The following is a 27,664-nucleotide window of genomic DNA, read 5'->3' on the forward strand; positions in this document are numbered from 1 at the left end:
ACAAGGAGTGATGAACTCTCTTCTGTAACTACTTCCTGCTGAGACAAGGACATTGTTGTCAGGGCCCAGGAAGGCTGCAATGCTAGTCAAATGCAAGATGGAATTCAAGCAATGGGATATTTAACAGAAGCATCTTGTTTGCTGACACAGCTGAAGAGATAGGGAGCATTCATATCAGCTGGACTGGTCCATATCAGCCTTCAGCAAGTCCAGGGCTCTCAGTCATTTGGAGCCAGTTGTAGTCCACAGACGATGCTTGATGTGTCTGTCAGCTATGTAGAAACCTGCTAAGACAGGTATAGACTAGGGAAAGAAGTTAAAATTTATGAACTTAAAGGAAAATACTACATTTGGAACTTTTTCAGGCCCATAATCCTAGTAATTGGGGAAGGGGAGGAGACCCAAGACAAGAGAGAGAGAGAGAGAGAGAGAGAGAGAGAGAGAGAGAGAGAGAGCCATCTTCAGGAATGCACAGGTGGGAAACTAGGCTATACTTATCTGGGGTCCTTTTGACTTGTGAGGAGTGGATCCAAGTCTTATGACTCCCTTGATTTGCTGAAGCTTACATGATTTTTTCTAAGTTTACAAAAAGATACAAAAGTTTTAGGTATTATAAGCAGGTGACTGGTGCTGTAAAACAGCTGTAGCAGACTCACACCTTTTAGTACTAGCAAAAGCTATAGATTTGGGTTAAACTCTCAATATATCATATATAGTCCATATATAAATTGTACTGAAATGTCTTTAGCCCAATATGAAGCATCTTTAAGTATATACTTAGAAGACAAACAAAAGAAATCTAAAATCTTGAGCTTGTGATTGAACAGTAAGTAGTCAGTGCTCTACCAGCTTATCAGAACTCCATTGATCAATGTTAAAACTCTGAACTTTTGAAATCTTGGTGTAATATAACAATAGCATAGAAATCATAGATGGGAAAAGAAATCTGAAACATTTCCCATTTTATATATCTTAAATCATTTATTTATATCTTTACAACTTGCATTACATCTTAAATCATTCTGAGATTCTTAAAATGTATTTAAGCTTTTATATCCTCAGACTTTGATATATCTTAAAACATTCTTAGACCCTCAAAACTTGCACAGACTTTAACCCTTTTTTCCACCTATTTATTTACCAGAGATAATAGCAGTTATTACTGAGAACAATAATTTCAAATCATGTTCCTTTAGTGGAAAGTTGTACATGAAACCTGTTTATCTTTTCATATGAAGCCTGTTAACAAGTCAAACCTGCCTACCTTTTCTCAACAGGATACCTAGGAGCTCTAGAAAAAGCAAGGCTTGATTATTAATATATTAAATGAGATAACAAGCTGATGTAGCCTTGGGGAAGAACCCTATTGCCTGCTGCTACTAAGCTAACAGTTACAATTAGCCTAGCCATCAATACCATCAGAGATTTGAGAAGGCTAATGAATTCTGTGAGTTCAAGACACACTGGAAACAGAGTCAGGCAGTGGTGGAAAACACCTTTAATCCCAGTACTGGGAAGCACACATACCTTTAACCCCAGGAAGTGATGGCAGGGCAGAGAAAGGTATATAAGGTGTGAGAAAACAGGAACTAAAGCAGTTCATCTAAGATCCTTTAGGGTGAAGACTCAGAGGATTTTGGTCAGAGGATTCATGGAGTTGAGAAGATAATAGGTGGTGGCTGTAGCTTGCTCTGCTTCTCTGATCTTTCAGCTTTTACCCCAATATCTGGCCCCAGGTTTTTTATTAAAAGACCATCTTAGATTTTAACAATACCAAATGGATCAAAGACATCAACATAAATCCAGTTACAGTGAACCTGATAGAAGAGAAAGTGGGAAGTAGCGTTGAATGCATTGGCACAGGAGACCATTCACTAAATATAACAACAATAGCACAGACACCGAGAGCAACAATTAATAAATGGGACCTCCTGAAACTGAGAAGCTTCTGTAAGACAAAGAACATGGTAAATAAACAAATGGCAGTCTACAGAATGGGAGAAGATCTTCACCAAACCCACATCTGACAGAGTTCTGATCTCTAAACTATATAAAGAACTCAAGAACTAGATTTAATATACCAAATACTCCAATGAAAAAAATGGGATACAGAGCTAAACAGAGAATTCTCAACAGAAGAATCTCAAATAGCTGAAAGACATTTAAGGGATTGTTGAACATCCTTAATCATCAGGGAAGTGTAAATCAAAACAACTCTGAAATACCATCTTATGCTTGTTAGAAAGGCTAAGATTTAAAAAAAAAAAAAACAAACACAGATGACATCTTATGTTGGAGAGGAGGTGGAATATGAGGAACACTCCTCCACTGCTGATGGGATTGCAAACATATGCAGTCACTTTGGAAATTAGTATGGCGGTTTCTCAGAAAATTGGGAATCAATCTACCTAGCAATTATTATCTTGGGCATATACACATATACTCAATCATACCACAGGATACTTGCTCAACTATGTTCATATCTGCATTATTCATAATATCAGAACCTAGAAATGACCTAGATGTCCCTCAATCAAAGAATGGATATGGAAAATGTGGTACATTTACACAATGGAGTATTACTCAGCTGTAAAAACCAATGACATGGTGAATTTTGCAGGCAAACAAATGGAACTAGAAAAAAAATCATCCTGAGTGAGGTAATCCAGACCCAGAAAGACAAACATGGTAGGTACTCATTCTTTTTTTTTTTCTTCATTTTTCTTTATTAAGAAATTTTCTACTCACTCTACATACCACCCACAGAGGTACTCACTCTTAAGTGAATCTTAGATTTAAAGCAATGATAACCAGGCTATAATCCACAGCCCTAGAGAAGCAAGGTAACAAGGAGGACCCTAAGCTGATGTGAACCAATCCAGTCAATGAGATTGCTCCCTGTCTCTTTAGCTGGGTAAGCTAACCAGATGCTTCTGAAGAACACCCCATTGCCAGAAATCCCCTCCAGGCCTTTGACCAGTATTCCAGCCTTCCTGGACCCTGACAATGAAACACTGGTTTCATCAGAAAGTAGTTACAGAAGAGAATATGTCACCCCTTGCCCTCAACAGGCTGGAATATTGGGTCAAAAGGAAACTCACTGGCATAGGGGACAAAATGGCTACCCACAGTTTCTATTGGCATACAGGTGATGTGCCTATTAAAACCAAATAGGCCTAGATTTACCAATAGGTAACTCTATTATCTAAACTTGTTCTACAATATGATGTGGCATTCAACCTGCTCTAGGTTAAACAAGAAGGTATTATATGGCTTTAAAATAAAAATGCTGTTTCTATACAAATCCACTCAGAAATCATTAGAGATAATTTGCCTGTATTCAAAACTGTTGCCAAATAAAGGGGGACCCAATATGAAAAAGATCTAGTTCCCATTCTCCTAGTAACTCTGATATCAGCCATCACAGAAAGTATGACCCTTTTGTTTCTGCTAATTACTATTAGCCCTTGCACCACTAATATATCAATTAGATACATAAATTCCAGTTTCAGTGTCATTAAGTTCATGGCTATTAGATCTCAATATAACCAAATGTTCACAACAGAGTCAAGAATTTGATCAGGATACATCTCAAGGAGAGAATGTGAGATCAAAACAAGATCAGAGAAGCAGAGCAGGCCACAGCCACCACATATAAAATGTAGTATTATCCTTGATTTCCAGGTCTGGAAACTGAACTGTAGAATTAGTAACACACCAGCATCTATAGACAGAACTTTCGATAGTCAGATGTTACACTTGATGTGGGATGATAGATGTTTAACAAGCAACTCACCATAAGAACAGAAGCAAAGGAGGGTGAAGCCAGGCCTGCTTCTAAGCCAGTAGGCAGCCATGCTATTGAGCCCATGCATAGCCTCCATCCCTGACACCTGAGCCTGGTGTTCATCAGTTCACTGGGCATGTTATTAGTTATGTTCCTTTTTGCTGTGATAAAACACCTAACACAAGTGACTTGAGGAAGGATTTATTTAGACTGAGGGTCTGAGGACACAGTCAGTAATGGCAGGGAAGTTGTGGAAGTAGGAGCAGACTCGGGGTCATGTTGTATTTCCAGGAAGCAGACAGGCAGATGCCCTTGCTAAGACCATTCTCTCCTTTACACTTTGTAGGACCCAGACCCTGGAAAAGTCACACCCACAATCAAGGTGGAGCACTCCTCATCAGTTACACCTTTTTTGAAACACACTCACAACGTTCCAGAAGGGTGATCCATGGTGATTCAAAACCCAAAAGGGTTGACAGTAGACATGACCATGACAAGCAATGAGAGGATTGTCAAGCAAAGGAGCTCACACTTGTCTGCAGAAAATATCATCCCATCTACTTAACTCCTGTATCCTTTCCTGTTGAGAATATCTCTGATGTGGATTAAGATGAGACAGAAACATCTTACCATTCTTTTCATTTCTGAGAAAGTTGCCCACAGATCTCTCCACACTCATTCTCTCCAATTTTACTATTATATTGTGGATGTTCATGATCATGTAACCAGTCCATGGGACACAATCCACCCATCAATATAGACTCTTACCTGGGAGACATTTATTCTTCCAATCCAAATGTCATAGACAGTGTTCTGTCCCATGAATGGGTTTCTCCTCATAGCTGTCTTCAGGCACATCCCAGAAATAAGACACAGTGCTCTGCTGTCCACTATTAGGCAGGGCAAGGATGTCACTCAAAACCATAGGTAGCCAGCATGAGTTTGCTCCTCCTGCTCAGTGCAACATAGGAAACTGCCAATTGGCACCACAGGATCAAGCTGTTGTAGAAATGTATCAGGAGTAGATCATTTCAGTCACTTTCTCATGTTGCCTACTTGTACCTTCATCGACCTCTAAAAGATATCTGCATATACACACTGAGATTTGATGGTGCCAGCTTTGTGATCCAGTAGATGGGTGCCCGGTTAATTATGGGCACCAATGAAAAAAAGAGTGATAAAAGGTAACAAAAGAGCCAGATGTGGTGTCACACACCTTTAATCCCAGTACTCAGGAGACAGAGGTAGGCAGATCTCCATGAGTTCAAGGCCTGCTTGGTCTACAAAGGGGTTTCCAGGGATGTTACACAGAGAAAACCTGTCTTGAAGAACAAAAAAAATATTATGTGTGTATTCAAATATATAGTATCTGTATCATGTAGACAGATAGGAGCGAGGGGTAGGACTGAACGCACATGGCCATTTGAAGATGTGTGGTTCATTATCAGAAGAATATATTAATAAGATGTCAGTACATCCTAAACAGATACACAGATTCAATGTGCCTCTATCATATTAATAAGATGTCAGTACATATTAAACAGATACACACAGATTCAATGTGCCTCTATCATATTAATAAGATGTCAGTACATATTAAACAGATGACACACAGATTCAATGTGCCTCTATCATATTAATAAGATGTCAGCACATATTAAACAGACACACAGATTCAATGTGCCTCTATCATATTAATAAGATGTCAGCACATATTAAACAGATGGCACACAGATTCAATGTGCCTCTATCATATTAATAAGATGTCAGTACATATTAAACAGATGGCACACAGATTCAATGTGCCTCTATCATATTAATAAGATGTCAGCACATATTAAACAGATGACACACAGATTCAATGTGCCTCTATCATATTAATAAGATGTCAGTACATATTAAACAGATGACACACAGATTCAATGTGCCTCTATCATATTAATAAGATGTCAGTACATATTAAACAGGTGACACACAGATTCAATGTGCCTCTATCATATTAATAAGATGTCAGCACATATTAAACAGATACACACAGATTCAATGTGCCTCTATCATAACCCTAGCACAGCCACTCTTTTGAAATTGCCAATTTCAATGGATCCTTGAATTCAATGGAAAGTGCAAGGGTACCAGAAGAGGCCTGTGGTGGTTTGAATAAGAATGACCCCAGGGCTCATATATTTAAATGCTTAGTCCCCAGACAGTGGAACTCTTTAGAAGGATTAGAAGAATTGGGAGGTGTGACCTTATTATAATAACAGTGTCAATGGAGGTGGGATTTGAGGTCTCAAAAGCCCATGCTAAGTTCGGTGTCTCTTTGACTGTGGATCAGCATGTACCTCTCTCAGCTACTGGTCCAGTGAAAGAAGTGCCACCATACCCCTTCAATGAGGATAAGTAATGAATTAAACCTCTGAAACTGTAAGCAAGAACCAAATTGCACGCTTTTATTTATAAGAGTTGCCATGGTCATGGTATCTCTTCATAGCAATAAATTAGTGACTAAGACAAGGCCAAACAATATTGAAAAATAAAGACAATGTGCAAAAACTCATGCTTTCCACTTTGACATAATCCACAAAGCCATAGCAAACAAAAAAGGGATGATAACAGCCTGAGATTGACATGAGATTTAATAGACTAGGATTGTCAATCCAGACACAAGAACTAAGACCTATTGACTGACCATTTTTAGTTAAGGAAACAATGATCATTCAAAGGAGAAAGGATAATATTTTCTAAACATGTTGATGAGACAAATGTATATCCACAAGAATAAGAAATAGTAGGAGACGTGTGAGCAGGCTGCATTAACACCACTGACACTATTTGGACTCTGTAACCTGTATGACCCACTATGGCACTCAAACCCGTTGGCCCCATCATCCTCTCCTTGGCCCACCATCCTCTACAACATCAGCAGCCCCTATATGAGCACTATCTACTCCAATTGGAAGAACAGGCACAGCCCACACCAGTAAGAGGAACAGACTCCATAGGCATAAGTAAAGCCCACACCAGCCAGAAGAACTGGATGATACACTGTATCTAGGTACCCAACCCCCACAAATCTCAGCTGAAACAGCCCTACTCTACTTGACAACCAACCAACTACCAGAACTCTTAGCCAATCAGGCCAAAAGAAATTAAAGGTAACAGACAATAAAGGAACAAAAACCCATTCAACAAAGACATCACAAGGATCAGCACCTGTACCTATAACTATCTCAAACTTAGATGGATAAACAACAGTGTAGAATACATGCAACAACATAGAGGGCATATAGGACCCAGTGGTCCTACAACAGCAAGACCTGAACATCCCAATACAGATGAAGCAGAATGTAGGTGGAACCTACCTGTTCCCAAATATCTGGCAGCCACTTTTTAAATAATTGACTCAGATATTTAATGTTACTTATAAATGCTTGGCCAGTAGCTCAGGCTTATTACTAATTTTAGCTCTTACACTTAATTAACCCATATTCTCAGTGTGGCATTCTCATCTCACTTCCTCTGCATCTGGCTGGTGACTCCTGACTCCATCCTTCCTCTTCTTAGAATTTTCCTAGTCTGGTTGCCCTGCCTACACTTCCTGCCTGAATACTGGCCAATCAGCATTTTATTAAACCAATTTGAATGATAAATCTTTGCAGTGTACAAGAACATTATCCCACAGCATTTCTCCCTTTTTGTCTAATTAAAAAAGAAGGTTTTAATCTTAATTTAGTAAAACAAAAACAGTTATTAAATAATAATTAGAGTAACAGTATCCAATCTATTTGCACTTGACAAAATTAGAGAAAATATTTAATTATCTATCTTATCTTGATGAGTATAAGGTTTTATACTCATAATCTTCAACTCCATCTAAGACCCTAGAAGGGTGAAGTATTACCTAATGACAGGGACATCTGGCTGCCAGAACAGTCACTCAAAGTTCCTCTACAATGTTGTGGCATCCAGCTTTAGCCTACAGGACTAGAATATCTGACAGACTTTTCTGTGAAGCAGGATTTTCTGAAGGGCCATCCTACCTTGTCTTGGCAAAGTTCAATAGTCTATCCTTTTATGTACTGCTTGTCCCATTTGGACAGCATACTGTCATCAGTCAAGGCAAGGGCATTTTCTTGCCCTGTGATTTACATTTGCAACAAAGAAAGTAAACTCTATATGGAGTTTCTTCAATGCTCATCATCTTTTCTGAAGTAAATTGGTGCTGCCAGGAGCAGACATTTTTCATTGTCATAAAAAATAAAAACCTATGTTATTAAAACATCTTAAATGCCATAGTCTGTAGATCTCTGAAGTCTTTGAAGATGACCTGTCTATCTAAAATACATCTGTTTGACCTTGAAAACTTACCTAATATGACTATAAGTTTGCTATAATAGATGACTATTAAATTATAGATGATTATTATATTATCTATATTTCTTAATTAGATATTAAATTTTTAAATGAGCTGCATAAACATAATATCCTAAACAAGAGTAGAAATGTACATACAAGTATAACAAAATTAACTTTAAATTTGTATCAATAAACTAAAATCCATACTGATATAAAATATATAAGATTAACAGTTGTTTTTTGGATTGAAGTAGATTTAATAATCTACTCATTTTCCCCATCATTTCTATATCATAACCCTCTTTCTTCTTTTAGAAAAAGATTGACTATGACAAATAAAAATTTGTAACCAAATCCCCTAAACAAAGACAAACATCCATAATCCATTTTTTGAGAATGTGAGTTTAGTTTCTAGGCTACTTCCTGTTGACTGGGGGTGCTGTTAATCTTATGAGGATACTGAGAAAATTTAGGATTATGGTCAAATCCTGACTGAAGTAGTCTGTCTGAAGAAGCCTTTTGGAATGCAGAACTCAGAGGAAACTGCATCAGAGGCACTCTGAAACATTGAATCATCTAGGCCATCCATTTCCATTGGAGATTTTTCTGGGGGACTTTCTCAATCAAATCTGATTTTTCTTAACACAGAATGAATCTACAGCCTCTCATTTTCTGTGGAAATAAAAGCATAACCTCTTCTCCAAAGCAACATATCTTTTGACTTAAATTTTGAAGTCACGGCATTTTCAAAATATATAAATTGGATTAATCCAGCAACATTTATAATCAAATGTCTTTTAACAACTGTTGTTCCTTCTTCAACTGTCAAACAGTTTAAAGACAACACAATAACATACAATATCCAGACTCTCAGTGTATTCTCCACCTTTACATATTTTTATATTACTTTACTCCCTTTTTAAGGACTTTATTGTTTTAGAACTACATATTTCTTTTTATGACTGTCTATACCTTCTCTTTACTCTCTCAAGCCTACATATATTTTTAAATACACTGTAAACCACTTAGAGGGTTTTCTGATTTTGTTTTTAATCTGTCTTTACTGCATATCTCTATCTTTTTCTGACCACATGAGCATTTAATCTGATAAACAGACGTCTTTAGGACTAAAGCAGCAGCTTTGACAGGGTTCTGCCCCATTCCTTGGTTCTTTGAGAATCTAGTCTCCTAGTGTAGGCATGTTTACCACCAGCTCTGAAAGCCATGTTTACTGCTCCAATTCTGAGAAGTTTTTGGATCCACGCTGCCACTGAGTAGTATGTCACCACTACTCATAAACTCCATTTAAGTGTTTGGTAGCAGGAAACTTTAAAATAGCCACACAGTTTTTGCTGCTTATGCTGAGTCAGGAAGCCATCTCTAAAAGCCATACCTCTGTGGGCTGCCAACAAACAAAGCCTATGGGAGAAAAGACGGTTACCAAGAAGCTGTGTTTGATTCTGTTTTTGTGTTTAGAATCCTTTTCTTTAGCTTTCTCAGGTTTTATGTGGAAATTCTTGCCAAACATTTGGGTGCCACATGTAGGCAGAAAATTCTCTTCCACCCACCTGATCCCAAATAATTGACTTAGAGGCATAATATTAGTTATAAATGCTTGGCGAGTAGCTCAGGCTTATTACCTACTAGCTCTTACACTTAAGTTAACCCATAATTCTTATCTATGCTTAGCCATATGGCTTGGTGCCTTTTCTTAGTATGGCATTTTCATCTGGCTTCCTCTGCATCTGGCTGGCGACTCCAGACTCTACCTTTCCTCTTCCTAGAATTCTCCTAGTCTGGTTGCCCTACCTTTACTTCCTGCCTGGCCAGTCAGAATTTTATTAAACCAATTTGAGTGACAAATCTTTACATTGTATAAGAGCATTATCCCACAGCAGCAGAAAATGACCTTAAAAATAACTTTATATGATAGAAGACCTTAAAGAGGAAATGAAAAGTTCCCTTAGAAATAGAGAAAAACAAAAACAAAAAATTGGAACAAATCAATAAATCACAGAAGAAAACTTTTCCAACCTAAAGAAGGACATGTCTATGAAGGTACAAGCAACTTACAGAACACCAAATAAATTGGATTAAAAAAAAAGTCCCCTCACCACATAATAATCAAAACAGTAAACATACAGTATAAAGAAAGAATATTAAGTACTGTAAAGGAAAAAGGCCAAGTAACACATAAAGGGAGACCTATCAGATTTTTACCCAACTTCGAAATGGAGACTCTGAAAGTCAGAAGGTCCTGGACAGACACCATCTACAGGAGAGCTGGCTCTGTCCCTTGTAGGCCTCTGTTCACAAGAAATCTGGCTTAGCCTCACAGGAGGAGCTGCAAGACATCTTGGCAGTGGCATGTAGGGGACTGGGCCCACCATTCATGGAGACAGGGAGAGGTGGACCCACCGCTTATTGGGGGAAAGCACAGTGGAGACCCAGGATGACCAACTCAGCTACCACCCAGGCCCAGATCCTAGACCTGACCCACTCCAACATCTACCTGATCTATGAGGGGGTAGAGAACATGAGGGACCTGTCCTGTGGAACCATAGCCACAGGATCTCCATGACTCTGGTCAACAATAGGATATTGGAGAAAACTCTAGGTAAGGGTCCAGTATTGATGCTGTAGCAGAAGACAGAGGCCTTGAACCAAAACAATGGCTCATTGCAATGAATTTTTGCAAATAAAGCTGTATAGGGAAAAGGGTTTACTGCGTGACACATTGCAGCTTCCAATGCCACCATGAAGAAGGAATATGTGATGGAGATGTAAGAAAGACAGAGGAGCAGAGTGGTACATCATTGCAGAACAGGAGTTGCAACAGCTGTGACTGGGATGAGAGAAGGCTGGAACTGATAGAGAAACAAGTCATTACACAGAGGGGACAGCAACATGTTGGTTTTGTATTTTAATTTTTTATTTTCTTTTGGGGAAAAATTATAAGGGTGGAGGGCAGATATGGAATGACAAGGAATAAGTTGATTGGAGTACATAATGAGCAATTCTGAAAAAAAAATAAAAAATATATTTAAACAGAATAAATTTCTGCAGGTGTTATCCAGTAAGCTTACTAAGGTGTTTGGAATTATACTTTAGTGTAGCCTGTCAATCAAAACAGACAGCATGGTTTTACAGGGTTTGTCCCAACTACTAGACACTGTCCCTTTCTTAAACACTGAATACTCTAACTTAGCTTGTCCTGCATTCTGGCTCAGCAGTCTACCCTACTATGGCCCATCACCTTGAGAAATGCTCTCTTGATGTCTTTATTCCGAAGACTGTAGACCACAGGGTTGAGCAAGGCTGTGAAGGTATTGTAAAAGAGTGAAATCTGCTTGTCTCGCTCAGGGGAGTAGCTGGAGTTGGGCCTCATGTAGATGTAAGTGCATGGACCATAGAAGAATGTGACCACAGTCAGGTGAGAGGCACAGGTAGAGAAAGCCTTGCAGCGGCCCTGGGTGGACTTGATCTTGAGAATAGCCTTGACAATATGAATGTAGGAGACCACAATGAGGGAAATGGGGATAACAACAAGAAAAACACTCAAGACCAGGTCCACCATCTCAATGAAGTGGGTATCCATGCAAGCCAGGCTACGCACTGAAGGACCTTCACACAAGTAGTGATTGACCTTGTTGGGCCCACAATATGGCAGACTCATGGTGAAGAAAGTATGTAATAGACACAAAAAGAAACCACAGATCCAAGACCCGGCTGCCAACCGTATGCACAGTCCCCAGTTGAGGATGACAGTATAACGCAGTGGGTGGCAAATAGCCACATATCTGTCATAAGCCATAACAACAAAGAAGGTGCACTCAGTCATACCCAGAGAACCAAACACAAACATCTGCAGCCAACATCCAGCAAAAGAGATGGTCTGAGAGTGAGCAAGAAGATGCACCAACATCTGGGGCATGGTGGTGGTGACATAGCACATATCCAACAGGGCAAGTATACAGAGGAAGAAGTACATGGGAGTGTGCAGCTGTGTGTCCAGGCAGATCAGCGTGATGATGAGCCCATTGCCCAGGACTGAGCACAGGTAGATGAGAAGGAACACAATGAAGAGGATGCTGTTGGTTGTGGGGTCACTGGAGAAGCCAAGCAGGATAAACTCAGAAACCCAGCTTTGGTTCTGCCCTGGAATCATCCACATGGTGGGGCCTGTAAGAGAATCACATTCATCTGTGTGTCATCTGACACATGTTAGCTATAGAGGGAGAAAGGGAAAATACAGGCTGGAGAGATGACTCAAAGGTTAAAAGCACTGACTGCTGTTCCAGGGACCAGATAGTTCAGAGCTGTCTGTGCCTCCGGTTCCAGGGGATCTGACTCCCTCCTGTCACTGCCACAGGCAAGAGATACACATGGTGCACAAGCATGCAGGTAGGCAAAACCCTATTACTTAAAATAAATAAAAATAATACTTTTTAATTTAAAAAAGAAAGGCTGGGGTCCGGGTTCTGAGCACACTGTTCAGTTTCCATGCACACTTCTCAAGTTACTGAACCCCAGTCTCCTCATCTATCAAATGAGGCTGATGACACTCATGTCTCAGGACCATGATGAATATCTAAAGCATCTCACAGAAATCCTGGAAACACCACATAACACATGACATGTTGCATGCAATCTCCCACTCTCATTCCATCCCTGCGAAGGCAGAGACAGGGGATCCTCACAGTAAGAAGGCTTCTAGCTACACCAACTGAAATGATGAGCACTGGGGTCAACAGTCTCAATGAATAAGGTAAGAGCAATTGAGGAAGAATCCCCTGTCAGTCTCTGAACACACACACACCAGACATTCAGAGGAGAATAAACAAGTGAGGAAGAATCCCCTGTCAGTCTCTGAACACACACACACACACACACACACACACACACACACACACACACACACACACACACACACACACCAGACATTCAGAGGAGAATAAACAAGTAGATGAAGACAGAACACATGCCATTCAGACACAGGCCCTCACACATACAGTCCCATGAGTAATGACTGAAGTTCATGTGTGCAATGCACTGATTCTTCCTGAATACACTGGAATCTTCCAAGAGAATGCTTGGAATCATTTCTTCCTTTCTAATCCTGTCTCCCTTGCACACAATCAATTCTGGTGTGTATTGTAGGTTTAAGTAGTAAATCTAAAGCAACCAATTTTTTGGAATCAAACCTGATAAATATATTTATCATTTTAGCAAGAAGCAAAAGTAAGATTTTTTAAGAACATAATAGTAATCTAGAATAAGGGAAAAGGGAGTATTCAAAATATTTATGCAAAGAATTGGAAAGATATATCATAACAACAGATGCTCCAATGGAACAGTGAACAATATTTAAAGGGCATTTCACAAGGCAGCTGTCTAGTGAGCACTGATGAGGCTCAGGTCCTCAGCACCATCACTCATCTGGAAATTGCAGAACACCACAGTGCCAACCCCACCCTCCTCTTCTCCATCTCACATCCCCACATGCCTACCATCATGGCCACAGTAACAGATACGTAGTATTGACAGGAATAACTGGATCCAATGGGAGAGTAAACTAAAATGATCCTTTTAGTGTGTGCCTAGCTGTGCTCCCTAACATTGAATACATTTAATGCATTGCCCAGCAATACAAATGTTAACAATATTTCTGAAAACAATATGTAAACACAAAGGAATATACAAATGCATGCTCAAGAAAAGACATGTGAATGAAATATGCAATCACTACTTAAAATAGGCTGAACTAGGGCACCACCCATGCTAATTAACAAGACAGTGGTTGAGACAAGAATTGCTTTTCATGGCAGTGGAAATATGAAAGTGATTTCTAGACATCCTATCTTCTCTTTCCCTGTCCCCATCCCCTCTCCTGACCAGTCTACTGCTCATGCCCCTCACAGCTCTCCTTCCTTTCAACCCAGGACAGGACCCCATCATCTCTCCAGCAGTTCTGCATCAGCATCTCCATTTGCCCCTTGCCTCTATTTTCCTCTTTCAATACATTCTTTTTTATTTTATAATTTAATTTAATTTTACATATCATCCATGGGTTCCCCATCCTCCCCGCTGTGGTGGTTTTGTGTTCCCCAAAATATTGTGCAGGCTAATAAAGTTATCTGGGGTCAGAGAACAGGGACGGCCACAATATTAAACACGAGGATAGGCAGTGGTAGCACACGCCTTTAATCCTAGCATTCCAGAGACAGAAATACCTCTGGATCTCTGAGTTCAAGGCCACATTAGAAACAGCCAGGCTTGGTGACACACGCCTTTAATCCCAGAAATCTAGCCTTTTATCCCAGGGAGTGGCTGCAGAAAGTAGAAAGATATATAAGGCGAGAAGACCAGAAATTAGCAGCATTTGGCTGGTTAAGCTTTTAGGCTTTGAGCAGCACAGTTCAGCTGAGAGCCATTGGGATGAGGACACAGAAGCTTCCAGTCTGAGGAAACAAGACCAGCTGAGGAACTGGCAAGGTGAGGAAGCTGTGGCTTGTTCTGCTTCTCTGATCTTCCAGTATTCACCCCAATAACTGGCCTCGAGTTTATTTTATTAATAAGAACTTATAACAATTCTGCTACACCCCCTCCCGCCCCCACTTCCCCTCCAGCCCACCCCCATTCCCATCTCCTCCAGGGCAAAGACTCCTCTGGGGATTCAGCTCAACCTGGTAGATTCAGTACAGGCAGGTCCAGTCCCCTCCTCCCAGGCTGAGCAAAGTGTCCCTGCATAAGCCCCAGGTTCCAAACAGCCAGCTCATGCACTAAGGACAGGTCCCGGTCCCACTGCCTGGGTGCCTCCCAGACAGTTCAAGCTATTGAATTGTCTCACTTATCCAGAGGGTCTAATCCAGTTGGGGGCTCCAAAGTTTTTGGTTCATAGTACATGCGTTTCCATTAGTTTGGCTATTTGTCCCTGTGCTTTTTCCAATCTTGGTCTCAACAATTCTCACTCATACAATCCCTTCTCTTTCTCAACAGTTGGACTCCCAGCTATACCACTCTTGGGCATATGCCCAAGGAATGCTCAATCATACCACAAGGGCATTTGCTCAGCTATGTTCATATCAGCATTGTTTGTAATAGCCAGGACCTGGAAACAACCTAGATGCCCTTCAACTGAAGAATGGATAAAGAAAATGTGGTACATATACACAATGGAGTACCACTCAGCAGAGAAAAACAATGACATCATAAGGTTTGCAGGCAAATGGATGGATCTAGAAAAAAATCATCCTGAGTGAGGTAACCCAGACTCAAAAAGACAAATATGGTATGTACTCACTCAGAGGAGGATACTAGAGGTAATACAAAGATGACTAGACTGCTACTCACAACTCCAGGGAGGCTACCTAGAAAACAGGACCCTAAGAAAGACACAGAGATTGCTCAGTGACAGAGAAATGGATGAGATCTACATGAACAACCTGGACATGAGTGAGGGTAATGAATGGCAAGGTAATGAAGGAAAGAGAGCTTAGGGGAGCAGGAGGTCCCAGCTGGATGGAGAACAAGGATTAACAGACCATGATAAATGAAGACCACATGAGAATAGGAAGAAGCAAAGTGCTAGAGAGGTCCCCAGAAATCCACAATGATACCTCCACTGTAGACTACTGGCAATAGTTGAGAGAAAGCCCAAACTGACCTAGTCTGGTGATCGGATGGCCAAACACTCTAACTGTCGTGCTAGAACTCTCATCCAATAACTGATGGAAGTGGATGCAGAGATCCACGGCCAGGCCCCAGGTGGAGCTCCAATAGTCTTTTTTATTTTAAATTTTGAAAACATTTCAGTCAATATACTTAGATCATATTATTTCCCTTCTCCAACTTCTTCCAGATCCTTTCCACCCAACCTCATGTTCTTTCTCCCCTCATTCTCTCCTTCAAAACAAACAAACAACATTGTTTTTAAAATTAAAGAAAGAAAATCAAAAGAAAAAAAACAGAACAAAAGCATAAACCAAACCATGGAATCAGTTTCCTATTGGCCAACTCCTCCTGGGCAAGTGAGCTGCCCTGGAATATAACTGATATGCTCAATGACACTGTTGGAATAAAGATTTTACCTTTCCTAGCAGGTATCAACTGCAATAGTTTCTTGTTTAGGGGCAGGACTTAGAGTCCACTTCCCCTTCTTACTACTGGCCATTTGTCTGCATTCTCCATATGACTGCTACCTCAGTTTTTAAAAGAAATCACACTGCTACTATCTGGCCCCTGTTAAAAATCCTTTTAAAATCTCCCATGACCCATCATTAGAGTCAGATGCACAGATCATTCCTAACCTGCCTGCCTGTGAAAACTCAGACTCAGCACACAACTGTCTCCTCTGTCTGCAATCTCTCCATGCAGAAATCTCCATGCAAGCACTATGGGTATCCCGCATGCCTCTGCCTCTCTCACACCTCAAGGCATGTGCCTAGATTCTCATTATGGAGTGAGGATGATCTCATGCATTGTGTTGCCCACACTGTAGCCACACTAGAACTTAGCTTGGCCAGGAAACCTTTCCTGTTATGCTACTACCTCCCACCTGCTACCTAGGTAGGATACATCTTGCATTTCTTGTTCATTAGCCAATTACAAGCTGACGAATCCTAGAAGGGGTTTGATATCAATTTTGACACCAAACAACTTGGACAAAACCTATTACTCTCTTGTTAACTGAAACCCCAGACAACTAATGAAGAATTGTCTCTGAAGGAGTATGGCTAGATGGGTGACTTCCTAACCTTTCTAATAATAAAAAGTAACTAATATTGACTTGGATAATTTATATATTCTAGCTATTGTTGCACTAACTTTAGTTTAACAGCACAACAGTTCACTGAAGGAAGTATTCTTACCTGTGTGTTATAGGTGAGCACCTAAGGCCTGGAGAGGGAGGTTTTTTTCAGATTGCAAGCTCAGCATGGGAGCAGTGTGGGTTTAGGTGGTGTGTCCTCAGAGCCTGGCTCTCAGTCACCTTCACTGCTTCTGGCACACAGGCTCTGAAGTGGGAAGTGAGGAAGGCAAAGTCTTCACAGTGTCCATCTAGTTGAGCTTATTGAGACTCAGCACAGGGCAGAGTCCTCCTAGGACAGAGCTGGATGGCTAGTCACAGACCAGCTCCCCTGGTGAGATTTCCCCTCCTGTTTGAATATGGGAGGCCCTTGATGTATATAAATTAGAACAAACCATGGACAGAAGATTTGGCTTGTGATTTTCACAGCATGGGAAACCATTTAGTGATCCACAGCCTTTTGTAGTTTTCCATCCCAGTGGCCTCCAACTGTATTACAATGTACCCAGCAGGACTGCTCCCCAAGTCTGTGAGCTCACACTCACAGAAAAAGACATGATTGATTTCCAGGCAGGAAAATGCTACACATGCTAGCTCCAACCTCCAAAGCCAGCATCTGGGAGTTTTAGAATCGGGATTCCAAGGAAATACTCGACTATATAGCAATTTGAGGCCAAGCTAAGCTAAGGCACACTCACAATCCCCATCACCCAAAAAAATCATGATTGGTCTGCCCACAAGTATCAACAGTGTCTCTGTGGTGTGGTGTCTCCTTTAAAGACATTGGCCATCACTGCCCCTTCATGGACGTGGCTTTCTGCTTCACTTCAGATCTTTGAGCTCAGGACTCCATATTCTTTGTTTTTCAACATGATTTGAAACAGACAACCCTCTGTAAACATTTATTAAATGAATAAAGGGAGAAATAAAGAAAGAAGTAAGGAAACAACGCTAAGAAAGGGAGGAAGAGCAGGCAACAAGGAAAGAGATCTGTGAGTTTGAGATGTAGCACAGAGGACCTGAGATGGATGGCTTGACTAATTATTACCTCTAGACCCACAGATGCCTGAACCCCAAATACAAGCCAAGCACCAGTGACCATCTTACCACTTGTAAATCCAGGGAATGTGTCACTGAATAGTTATTATGAGGAAGCCTCATGAAGCAACTGAGTCGAGGGAGTTGGGATTCTTGGCAGCTCAATCTCCAGAAAATTTTCAAGGTGCTGTAGAGTTTGAGAACTGAATCTCCTGTATCCTCTGCAAGAGGCCAGCTGTGACTCCTGAAGATGGCATCTATAATATCCTTCTTAACAAAGGCAAGCTGAAACATCTTCACCTCTTCCCAGTGGGACTAGAGGCTGAGGTTTTATGGCTCTGCCTCCTCTCTGAGCCTCCCCAGGAGAGCCAGGAAAGGACCATTTCTGTTCCCAGTAGGGATGCTAAGATGATCTCTGGATGCTGTCAACAAGAGAGCTTCAGTGAGACCCTTTGGGGCAGAACAGGAGGAAAGAACCCACAGGAGGAGTGGTGACCTGTTCCCTTCTCTAGACTAATTGGGAATAAGAGCAGCTCAGAGAAGAGGAGGTGAGACCTGGTCACCTGAGACACAGGTCAGGAACTTGAGTTCTCATTCTGATTCCGATTTTACTGCCCAAACCCTGAGCCCTGGCACTTGGGAGACCATGTTAGAGTCACACACCTCTTCCTTCCTCAACCACCTTGGTGCAATCACAGCCATCCCTCTTAGCTATGTAATACCTGAGCAAGTCACCCAGAACCTCTGATGTAATAAAGAATCATCAACAGTGGAGGCTGGAGGGTTAGCTCTGGGAAACAGAGAACTTGCTGGACTTGCCAAGGACCCAGATTGGTTCCCAGAACATACATAGCAGCTCACAACCACCTCTATCCCTAGTTCTAGAAGATCTAGTACCCTTTTCTGATCTCCCAGGAACTAGACATGCATGTGGAATACATACATAGGTGCAGGCAAAATGCTCATATACAAAAACAAAAAAACAAACAAAAACAAATAAAAAGGTGTCAACCATGACATTGTAGCCCAATATTTCTTTGGGCTGGGATCTCACAAATAACAACATGAAGAATTATTATTAATTATAAAAGCTTGGCTTTAGTGTGGTGGTATTGTATTCCCCACAATATTGTGCACCCTAATAAATTTATCTGGGGTCAAAGAACAGACAGCCACTAGAACAGAGGCAGAAATGGTGGTTAGAAAATGGGTCAGAGCAAGCCATAGCAGAAGTTGGGCAGTGGTGGTGCATACCTTTAATCCCAGAACTTAGGAGGCAGAGCTAGCTGGATCTCTGAGTTCAAGGCTATTTTAGAAACAGCTAGGCATGGTGACACAGTCTTTAATCCCAAAATTCCAGTCTTTAATCCCAGGGAGTGGGGGCAGAAAGAGAAAGGTATATAAGGCGTGAAAACCAGGCACCAGAGTTAGTTAAGCATTTGGCTGGATAAGCATTCAGGCTTTGGAGCAGCACAGTTCAGCTGAGATTCATGTGGAGGAGGACTCAGAAGCTTCCAGTCTGAGGGAACAAGACCAGCTGAGGAACCGGCGAGGTAAGAAAACTGTGGCTTGTTCTGTCTCTTTGATCTTCCAGCATTCACCCCAATAACTGGCCTCAGGTTTGATTTTATTAATAAGAACCTTTAAGATTCCTACTACACTTTAGTTTAGGCTTGTCTCATTAGCTCTTATAACTTAAATTAACCTGCTCATATTAATCTACATTCTACCATATGGCTTTTTACCTTTCTTTCATTCTGTCTGATGCTCCAGGTCTCTTTGGCATCTCCTGATAATTGAGAGCCTGAATTATCCACTTTGTCTCTCTGCCGGGAAGATCTACCTATATATAGCTCTTGTCTAGCTACGAGCAGTCAGCTTTTTGTTATGCCGAACACATCAATACCTCTTCACAGTGTACAAATATCCCATAACATGACATACCAACATGGAATCAGCAGTGACATCTCATGCCAGTGGAGTGAGAAAACACTCATACAGTTCATATCTCTCAGATGCAAATAGGAACTTGGGTTCAAATATATATAGCTTTGAAGCATGTTCTCTTGAACTTGCTGTTTTTCTGCCCCAGTTGCATCTTCTGTAGAATTTCAATAGTAACTCTTCCCTTCTAGGATGGCTAGAGGATAAATGTGATGATATCAGCACCCTGCCACATGTTCTGGCCAGTGTTCCATGACCTGGAATCTCCATCCCTGCCTTCTGTCTCTTAGTTTCCTAAGGATTCAGAAGGAGAAGACGGGACTATAAAGTCTTCCTGCTAAGAGTGATTGATGATAAGGGGTTGGAGTCTGTGAGCTGCTCCTTAAACACAGCCAACAATAACAGTTAATTATAAAATGACAACTAAATAAATTGGACAGGAAACAAAGAGTGTCTAGGAATGTGACTCAGCTGTATAGCACCCAAGTAAATAGAGTGCTTGAGGCTAGAGTTTGAGTCACAGCACTAATAAAAGTGAATAACACAAGCTCTGAACTCTGCACAGCCTGGTGAGCACCTCCACTGTCCTGTGCCCTGTGCTCCAGAAGTTGTTTACTGTGGTGCCTTTGCTGCTTGAAACACTGGACAATGACATGTGATCTTGACTGCTGTCCAGAGGCATGTGTTGTCACCATGACACTGCCATGATGGGTGGATTTGCACCTTAGTAATTGGCCATCAGCACAAATCAGAAGCACCTTGACACAGCCCTGACCCCTGCAGTGCTGTTGCTCAGCCTTGTCCCACAGCTCTGACCCCAACTCTTCCCACTCCCGCTGTTGGTCCTCATCAGCTCTGGAGAGGCAGCAGAGTCCATGTAGTGAGTAGCCATTCCAACCTTGGTCTGAAAGTTCCAATCCCCACTGAGGTTTTGGTAATGGTCACGCCTAAAAGGTGAGGTTGAGGGAGGACGCTGAAGACCCAGGATGAAGAGGAGAGGCTTCTCTTGGTTCCAGGACCCAGGACGCTGGAGGTAGACTGAGCAGAGGTCTCCAGAGAACACTGCCAGACTGTGCCATCCCTTTCCCAGACCTGCAACCTATCCCTTCATTTGTAAGTTACCCCACAAAATAAACCTCTTTTTTAACTACGTGGAGTGGCCTTAGTAATTTCACCAATATCTGGCGCCCAATGTGGGGCATGAACCCATGACCCTGAAATTAAGAGTCTCATGCTCTACCAAATGTTTGACTTCATTTGCATTTGGAAGTTTGTCTTCTTGGCACAAAATGGCCTACTGGGCAAAGAACTTCCCTTGCCTCAACTGCTGACAGTATGAATGCTGTCCTTTCTGAACAAGTGGGACACAAGGAAAGCAATCACTGTACTTTGCCAAGACAGAGTGAGATGATCTTTCAGAATTCCTACTTCTGAAAATGGTCTGTCAGATACTCTTGGCCTGTAGCCAATTTGAATGCACCAACGATGCTGAGAAACATTAGGTGACTGTCCAGGCTGCCAGCTGTCTCTGTCTACTCTTACAAGACTCCCAAAAGTTGCTTGCATCCTTCTCCCATTTCTCAGGTATTATTATATTCCTTCTCAGGTCTTTGATGAGGTTGAAGACTAGCAGTTATAGTTATAACTTTATATATAATATCTTAGATAGAATATATTAAGTATTAGACCCAGGTTCTTTAGGATAGGACACCTTTTGGAATGATCTTTGTAACATGCCATTTACTCACACACTAGACTTCCCTAGATTTTAGTATGTGTTTTTTGCTTGATATTGTTTGCATTGATTGTAATTCCAACTGATCTATGTCATTATCCCTCATTACTCCTGGACAATATTTGATAACCATTTCTTTGTATATAGTCTTGTATTAGGCTAGAACCTTCTTGTTTAGACAAAAGGGGGAGATGTAGTGGGTAGCCATTCCAGCCTTGGCCTGGAAGTTCCAACCCCCGTTGAGACTTTCGTAATGGTCACACCTACAAGGTGGGGCTGAGGGAGGATGCTGAAGACCTAGGATGAAGAGGAGAGGCTTCTTTTGGTTCCAAGACCCTGGACACTGGAGGTAGACTGAGCAGAGTTCTCCAGAGAACACCACTGGACTATGCCATCCCTTTCCCAGACACTGCAACCTATCCCTTCATTTGTAAGTTACCCCACAAAACAAACCTCCTTTTTAACTACATGGAGTGGCCTTAATAATTTCACCAATAAGTTCAGGCAGAGGTTCACTCCACTGGGATAGACAAGGAGACAGGTTCAGAGAGAAGCAGGCCGAACCCATTGAGTGCCACATACTAAATGACACAACCATCCTGGTCTGTTATTTTTGTTTTGTTTGTTTGTCTGTTTGTTCGTTTGTTTTTAGTAATAGAGATTTTATTATAAATTTATAGAGAAAGGCTCAAGAGGGAGACACACACACACACACACCATTTGAGTTAGACATGGATGTCATCAATATGGCAGAAAAACAACTACATGTTGGAAATCTGGACTTGAAAAGATAGGTAGACATAACAGATCCTCCTGTCTACCCTAAGTGACTGCTGTATTTTTAAATGACAGCAGCACTTTGAAATTCTCAAAACAGTTTTACATGCCCATTGTACAGATAAAGGAACAGTGACCCAGAAAACATGAACAATTTGGCAAAGGTCACCCAAGTAGTTAATGACAGAACCAATTCCAGAGCTTGGCCACTTGTCTCTGTGGTGACACTAAATCTGTCTTGTCTATCAGATACCTGATGTGTGAGTTCAAGTTAATGGCTATACCTGGGCTCTGACCAAAAATGCTCTTGATACTCAGTGGTCGTGGGGTCACCCAGAGGTCAGCATTAAGAAAAGTCAAACTCTAGAGGTTTCATTCTGAACCAGGTGGACCTACAGGCCTGAAGGAGAAGATGGTGAGCTTTGAGAAAGGAGAAGCCAGAAGATCCACAGTTCTTACATCCAGAGACTCCTTAATTGGCCCCCAGATGGCAATGCCTCATTAATGGACCATGTGAGAATTGGCTCATTTGATAAGAAAACTTCAAAAAGCTTTCTGGTTTTGTGTTTGGAGGACCCTGAGGGGAATAGTAAGTTGTGCTGTTACTAAACAGTGAGACCATTAAAATAGTCCCTTGGGACATCACACTGAATCTTATAGCTAGTTTCTCATCAGATCTTCACAACAGGCCTACAGTGTAAGCCTAAGGTCCCCATTTCACAGATGTGGTGAATGTAATGATAGATACTGAGCCTTTGCCATGGCCAAGACTACTTTGTTATTGATGTTGGTTTAAGGCATTCTGGTGTTCTCTGAATCAGAAAGGGCATGTGAGACCAGCATAGCCAGCTCCTTAATCTTTTAGAGCTATGAAATCTAAGTCCCCCAAATAAAAGTGATTCTCAAGCAGATGAGATAATTGGTGGAAGCCTGGAACCTTCATGTATGGCCTCTCAGCTGTGGGTTCATTCAATCATCCCAGGATCCCCGCTCCAGGCTGTGAGCCCTAAACATTATGCCAGGATCCCCACTCTGTTGTCTTGCAACTTGAAGGAAGACCTGTACTCCTGCTGCCCAGTGATAATTAACCTGTCACAAGACCAGACTGCATGTGTTCTCAGTATCCAGGGCCTTGTGTTTGGAAATTCAGGGCTCTGAGTCCTGTGTGATAGAACATATGGACACACAGACTTGGCAAGCAAGAGAATGATGAATAGAACGTTGATGGTGTCAACAACAACAACAGAAAACAAATAGTATGTAAGGATGACAGTGATGATCATAGTACCAATGATACCTAAGAATGTTACTGTTGTCAGTGTTAACTTTAAAAAAAAAAGTCATTTCACAGCTAAAACATCCATCTGAAATGTACTGTTAATCTTGATGTCTGGCTCAGAAAATTGAACTATAGAGTTGGTGATATACCAGAGTCTACAACAGAACTTTGCATAGTCAGATGTTACCCTTGATGTGGGATGCTAGATGTTTAACAAGCAACTCACCATAAGAACAGAAGCAAAGGAGGGTGAAGCCAGGCCTGCTTCTAAGATAGTCACCAGCCATGCTGTTGAGCCCATGCATAGCCTCCATCCCTGACACCTGAGCCTGGTGTTCATCAGTTCACTGGGCAAGTTATTAGTTATGTTCCTTGTTGCTGTGACAAAATACCTAACACAAATGACTTGAGGAAGGATTTATTTAGACTGAGGGTCTGGGGACACAGTCAGTAATGGCAGGGAAGTTGTGGAAGTAGGAGCAGACTTGGGGTCATGTTGTATTTCCAGTCAGGAAGCAGACAGGCAGATGCCCTTGCTAAGACCATTCTCTCCTTTACACTTTGTAGGACCCAGACCCTGGAAAGGTGACACCCACAATCTAGGTGGAGCACCCCACATCAGTTAAAACTTTCTGGAAACACACTCACAACATCCCATAGGGGTGATCCATGGTGATTCAAAATCCAGAAGAGTTGACAGTGGAGATGACCATGACAAGCAGTGAGAGGATGGCCAGGCAAAGGAGCTCACAGGTATCTGCAGAGAATGTCATCCTATCCACTTAACTCCTGTAGCCTCTCCTGTTGAGGACACCCCTGATGCGGATTCAGATGAGACAGAAACATCTTCATATTCTTTCCATTTCTATGAAGGCTATGCACAGATCTCCCCATGCTCACTCTCTCCAATTTTACAATTATATTCCATGAATGTTCTTGACCATGTAACCAGCCCACAGGCCAAAACGTATTCATCAATATAGACTCTTACCTGGAAGACACTTCTTCTTCCAAACTAAATGTCATGGACAATGTTCTGTCCCCTAAATGGGTTTCTCTTCACGGCTGTCTTCAGGTACATCTCAGAAATAAGACACAGTGCTCTGCTGTCCACCATCAGGTAAGGCAGGCATGTCATACAGAACCATGTGTAACCAGCATGAGTTTGCTCCTCCTGCCCAACTTACTGTAGGGAACTGCCCCTGGGGACCACAGGATCAAACTGTGGAAGGGATTTAGCAGGAGTAGATCACTTGGATCACTTTCTCATGTTACCTACTTGTGCTTTCATAGACTACTAGAGATTTCTGTGGGTGCACAAAGACATTTGATGATGCCAGCTTTGTGATCTAGTACATGGGAGCCCTGTTAATTATAGGCATCAATGATAAAAGGAAACTAAAGCATTTTCATCATTTAAGGTGTGGTTTATATATGTATTTAAATATATAATATCTGTAACAGCACCATATATACCAGCACTGAGTTCACATGGTCATTTGAAAGCTGTGGTCATTATATCAAAAGACTATATTGTTAAGATATCTGCACATTCTAAGCAGACACACAAATTCAATGAACTTCTATCATAATCCTAGCTGTCAGTCTTTTGAAATTGCCAAGTGGATCCTAAAGTTCAATGGGAAGTATAAGGGACTCAGAAGAGGCCTGTGGTGGTTTGAATAAGAATGGCCCCATAGGCTCATATATTTAAATGCTTAGTCACCAGGGTGTAGAACACTTTGGAAGGATTAGAAGGTATGGTGGTTTGAAAGAAAATGACCACCAAAGAGAGTGTCTCCATTAGGAAGTATGGCCTTTAGTGGGTGTGGCCTTGGTTTAGGAAGTGTGTCCCTATTGGGGTGGACTTTGAGGTCTTCTATGCTTAATCTATGCCCAGTGTTAAAATTCACTTGCTCAGCTCCTTCTCTAACACCAGGTCTGGTTGGATGCTACCCGCCATGATGATACTGGGCTAAACCTCTGAATTGTGAGTTAGCCTCAATTAAATTCTTCCTTTATAAGAGTTGCCATGGTTGTGGTGTCTCTTCACAGCAATAGAAACCCTAACTAAGACAAGTTGGTACCAGGCACTAAGGACTGCTGTGATAGGCCTAACCATGCTTTTGTCTGAAGGAATATGGACTTTGGGACTGTGGATTAGAAAGTCTGTTGAACACTTTAAGTGCTACTTAATGGGCCCTACTAGTAGAAGTGTGGAAGGCAGTGGTGCTGTGCAGGCAGAGTTTTCCTGTCCCAAATGCCCTCTCTCAAATAACCACTCAGAGTCTTAATATTAATTGTAAATGCTTTGCCAATGTCTCAGGCTTGTTACTAGCTAACTCTTACAATTTAAATTAACCCATTTTATGTTCTGCTACATGGCTTGTAGCTTTATCTGTCCTCCAGCATGGCTTGTTCCTTCTGTGCCTGCTGGCATCTCCTCTGACTCTGCCTTTCTACATCCCAGCATCCTTAGTTTGGTTGTTCTGCCTATATTTCCTGCCTAGTTATCAGCCACTCAGCTTTTTAATAAAGCAATTCAAGTGATAAATCTTTACAGTATACAGAAGAATTATTCCACAGCAGTGCCATGTGGTGATATTTTGTTTGGGATCTTGTAAGGTGTCCCTAATTATGTCACCAGCCTAAAAAGCGGGCGTGTCCTCTGCGCGTTCTTTCTTTCCAAACTCTCTCTCCTTCCATCTGTCCTCCCCCACTCTGTGCGGTTTCTCTCTCTCTCTCTCTCTCTCTCTCTCTCTCTCTCTCTCTCTCTCTCTCTCTCTCTCACACACACACACACACACACACACACACACACACACACACCCTCTCCCAATAAAGCTCCAGAAAGGAAACCATGGCTCATGATTTTTCCACCAACCAGCTCTGCCACTTAACCAACAGTTCTAACGAATAAAGCTTGCTTGAAGATCCGAGTTCAGAGCTAAACCACTAGCTAGCCATAGAGACCAGACAGTGGTGGCACACACCTTTGATCTCAACACTTGAGATCTCATGCCTTTGATCCCAGCAATTGGGATCTCAGACCTTTAAGCCCAGCACTAGGGAGGTGGAGGCAGGAAGTGATATGGCTGGGTGGAGAGAGGAATACAAAGTGGGAGGAGACAGAAACTCAGTCTCTTTCAGCTGATGATTTTGTAGAGGTGAGAACTAATGGCTTTCTACCCTGCTTCTCTGATCTCAGCTTTCACCCTGATATCTGATTTTGGGTTTTTATTAATAAGACCAATTAGGATTCATACTACAATGCTGAGTGTGATTTCATGAACTGTGGGTACATGCCTTAAGGGGTTTCAAAGAACTTTAGTATGTTGCCTAGAGATCTTTCTTGTGATATTCTGTTGAAGAATGTGGCTGCTTTTTGCCCTTGTCCAAAAAGTCTGCCTGAAGCTAAAGTGAAGAGCTTTGGATTCTGTTGGCAGAGGAAATTGCAAAACAGTCTGCTATAGACTCTGTCATGTGGTTATTGAGGTTAACTCTAATGAAGATTTATAATTAAAAGGAGCACGCTGAGAAAATAAAAATACAAGACAGAGAACAACTTGAGGAGAAAAGGAGCACCAGAAAGTGGAATGGAGCTAAATCCGGTGTTCAAGGAGATAAACAGATCAAGAAATGGAATAAAGGGACCTCAGGGCAAGATCCCACCCAGCTAAGTTTCCAACTTGTGAAAAGGAATTAAAGAAAATCCTAGAGCCAGGTGTGGTGGCACACACCTTTAATCCAGGCACTGAAAAAGCAGAGGCTGGCAGATCTCCGAGTTTGAGGCCAGCCTGGTCTACAGAGCAAGTTCCAGGACAGCCAAGCTTCGGCAGTGAAGAAAACAATCAGAAACAGAAAGCTGGTGAGGATGTAACTGAACATGAGGATGTTCCAGCCCTAGCAAGCAGCAGAGCTTGGCAGCTTTGGCCATGTGGT

At 41.6% G+C, this 27,664-nt stretch overlaps 1 protein-coding gene across 1 annotated transcript; it reads right to left on the reverse strand.

Moving 5' to 3' along the window:
- Positions 1-11,369: 11,369 nt before the first annotated feature.
- On the reverse strand, positions 11,370-12,366 carry LOC118577986 (olfactory receptor 2A12-like). Its single transcript, XM_036178605.1, has one exon. The coding sequence runs from the start codon at positions 12,315-12,317 to the stop codon at positions 11,370-11,372; it is 948 nt and encodes a 315-aa protein (XP_036034498.1). The 5' UTR covers positions 12,318-12,366.
- Positions 12,367-27,664: the final 15,298 nt, after the last annotated feature.

Source organism: Onychomys torridus, chromosome 2 (genome assembly GCF_903995425.1).
Source record: "Onychomys torridus chromosome 2, mOncTor1.1, whole genome shotgun sequence".
In the NCBI taxonomy this organism is placed as follows: Eukaryota; Metazoa; Chordata; class Mammalia; order Rodentia; family Cricetidae; genus Onychomys; species Onychomys torridus.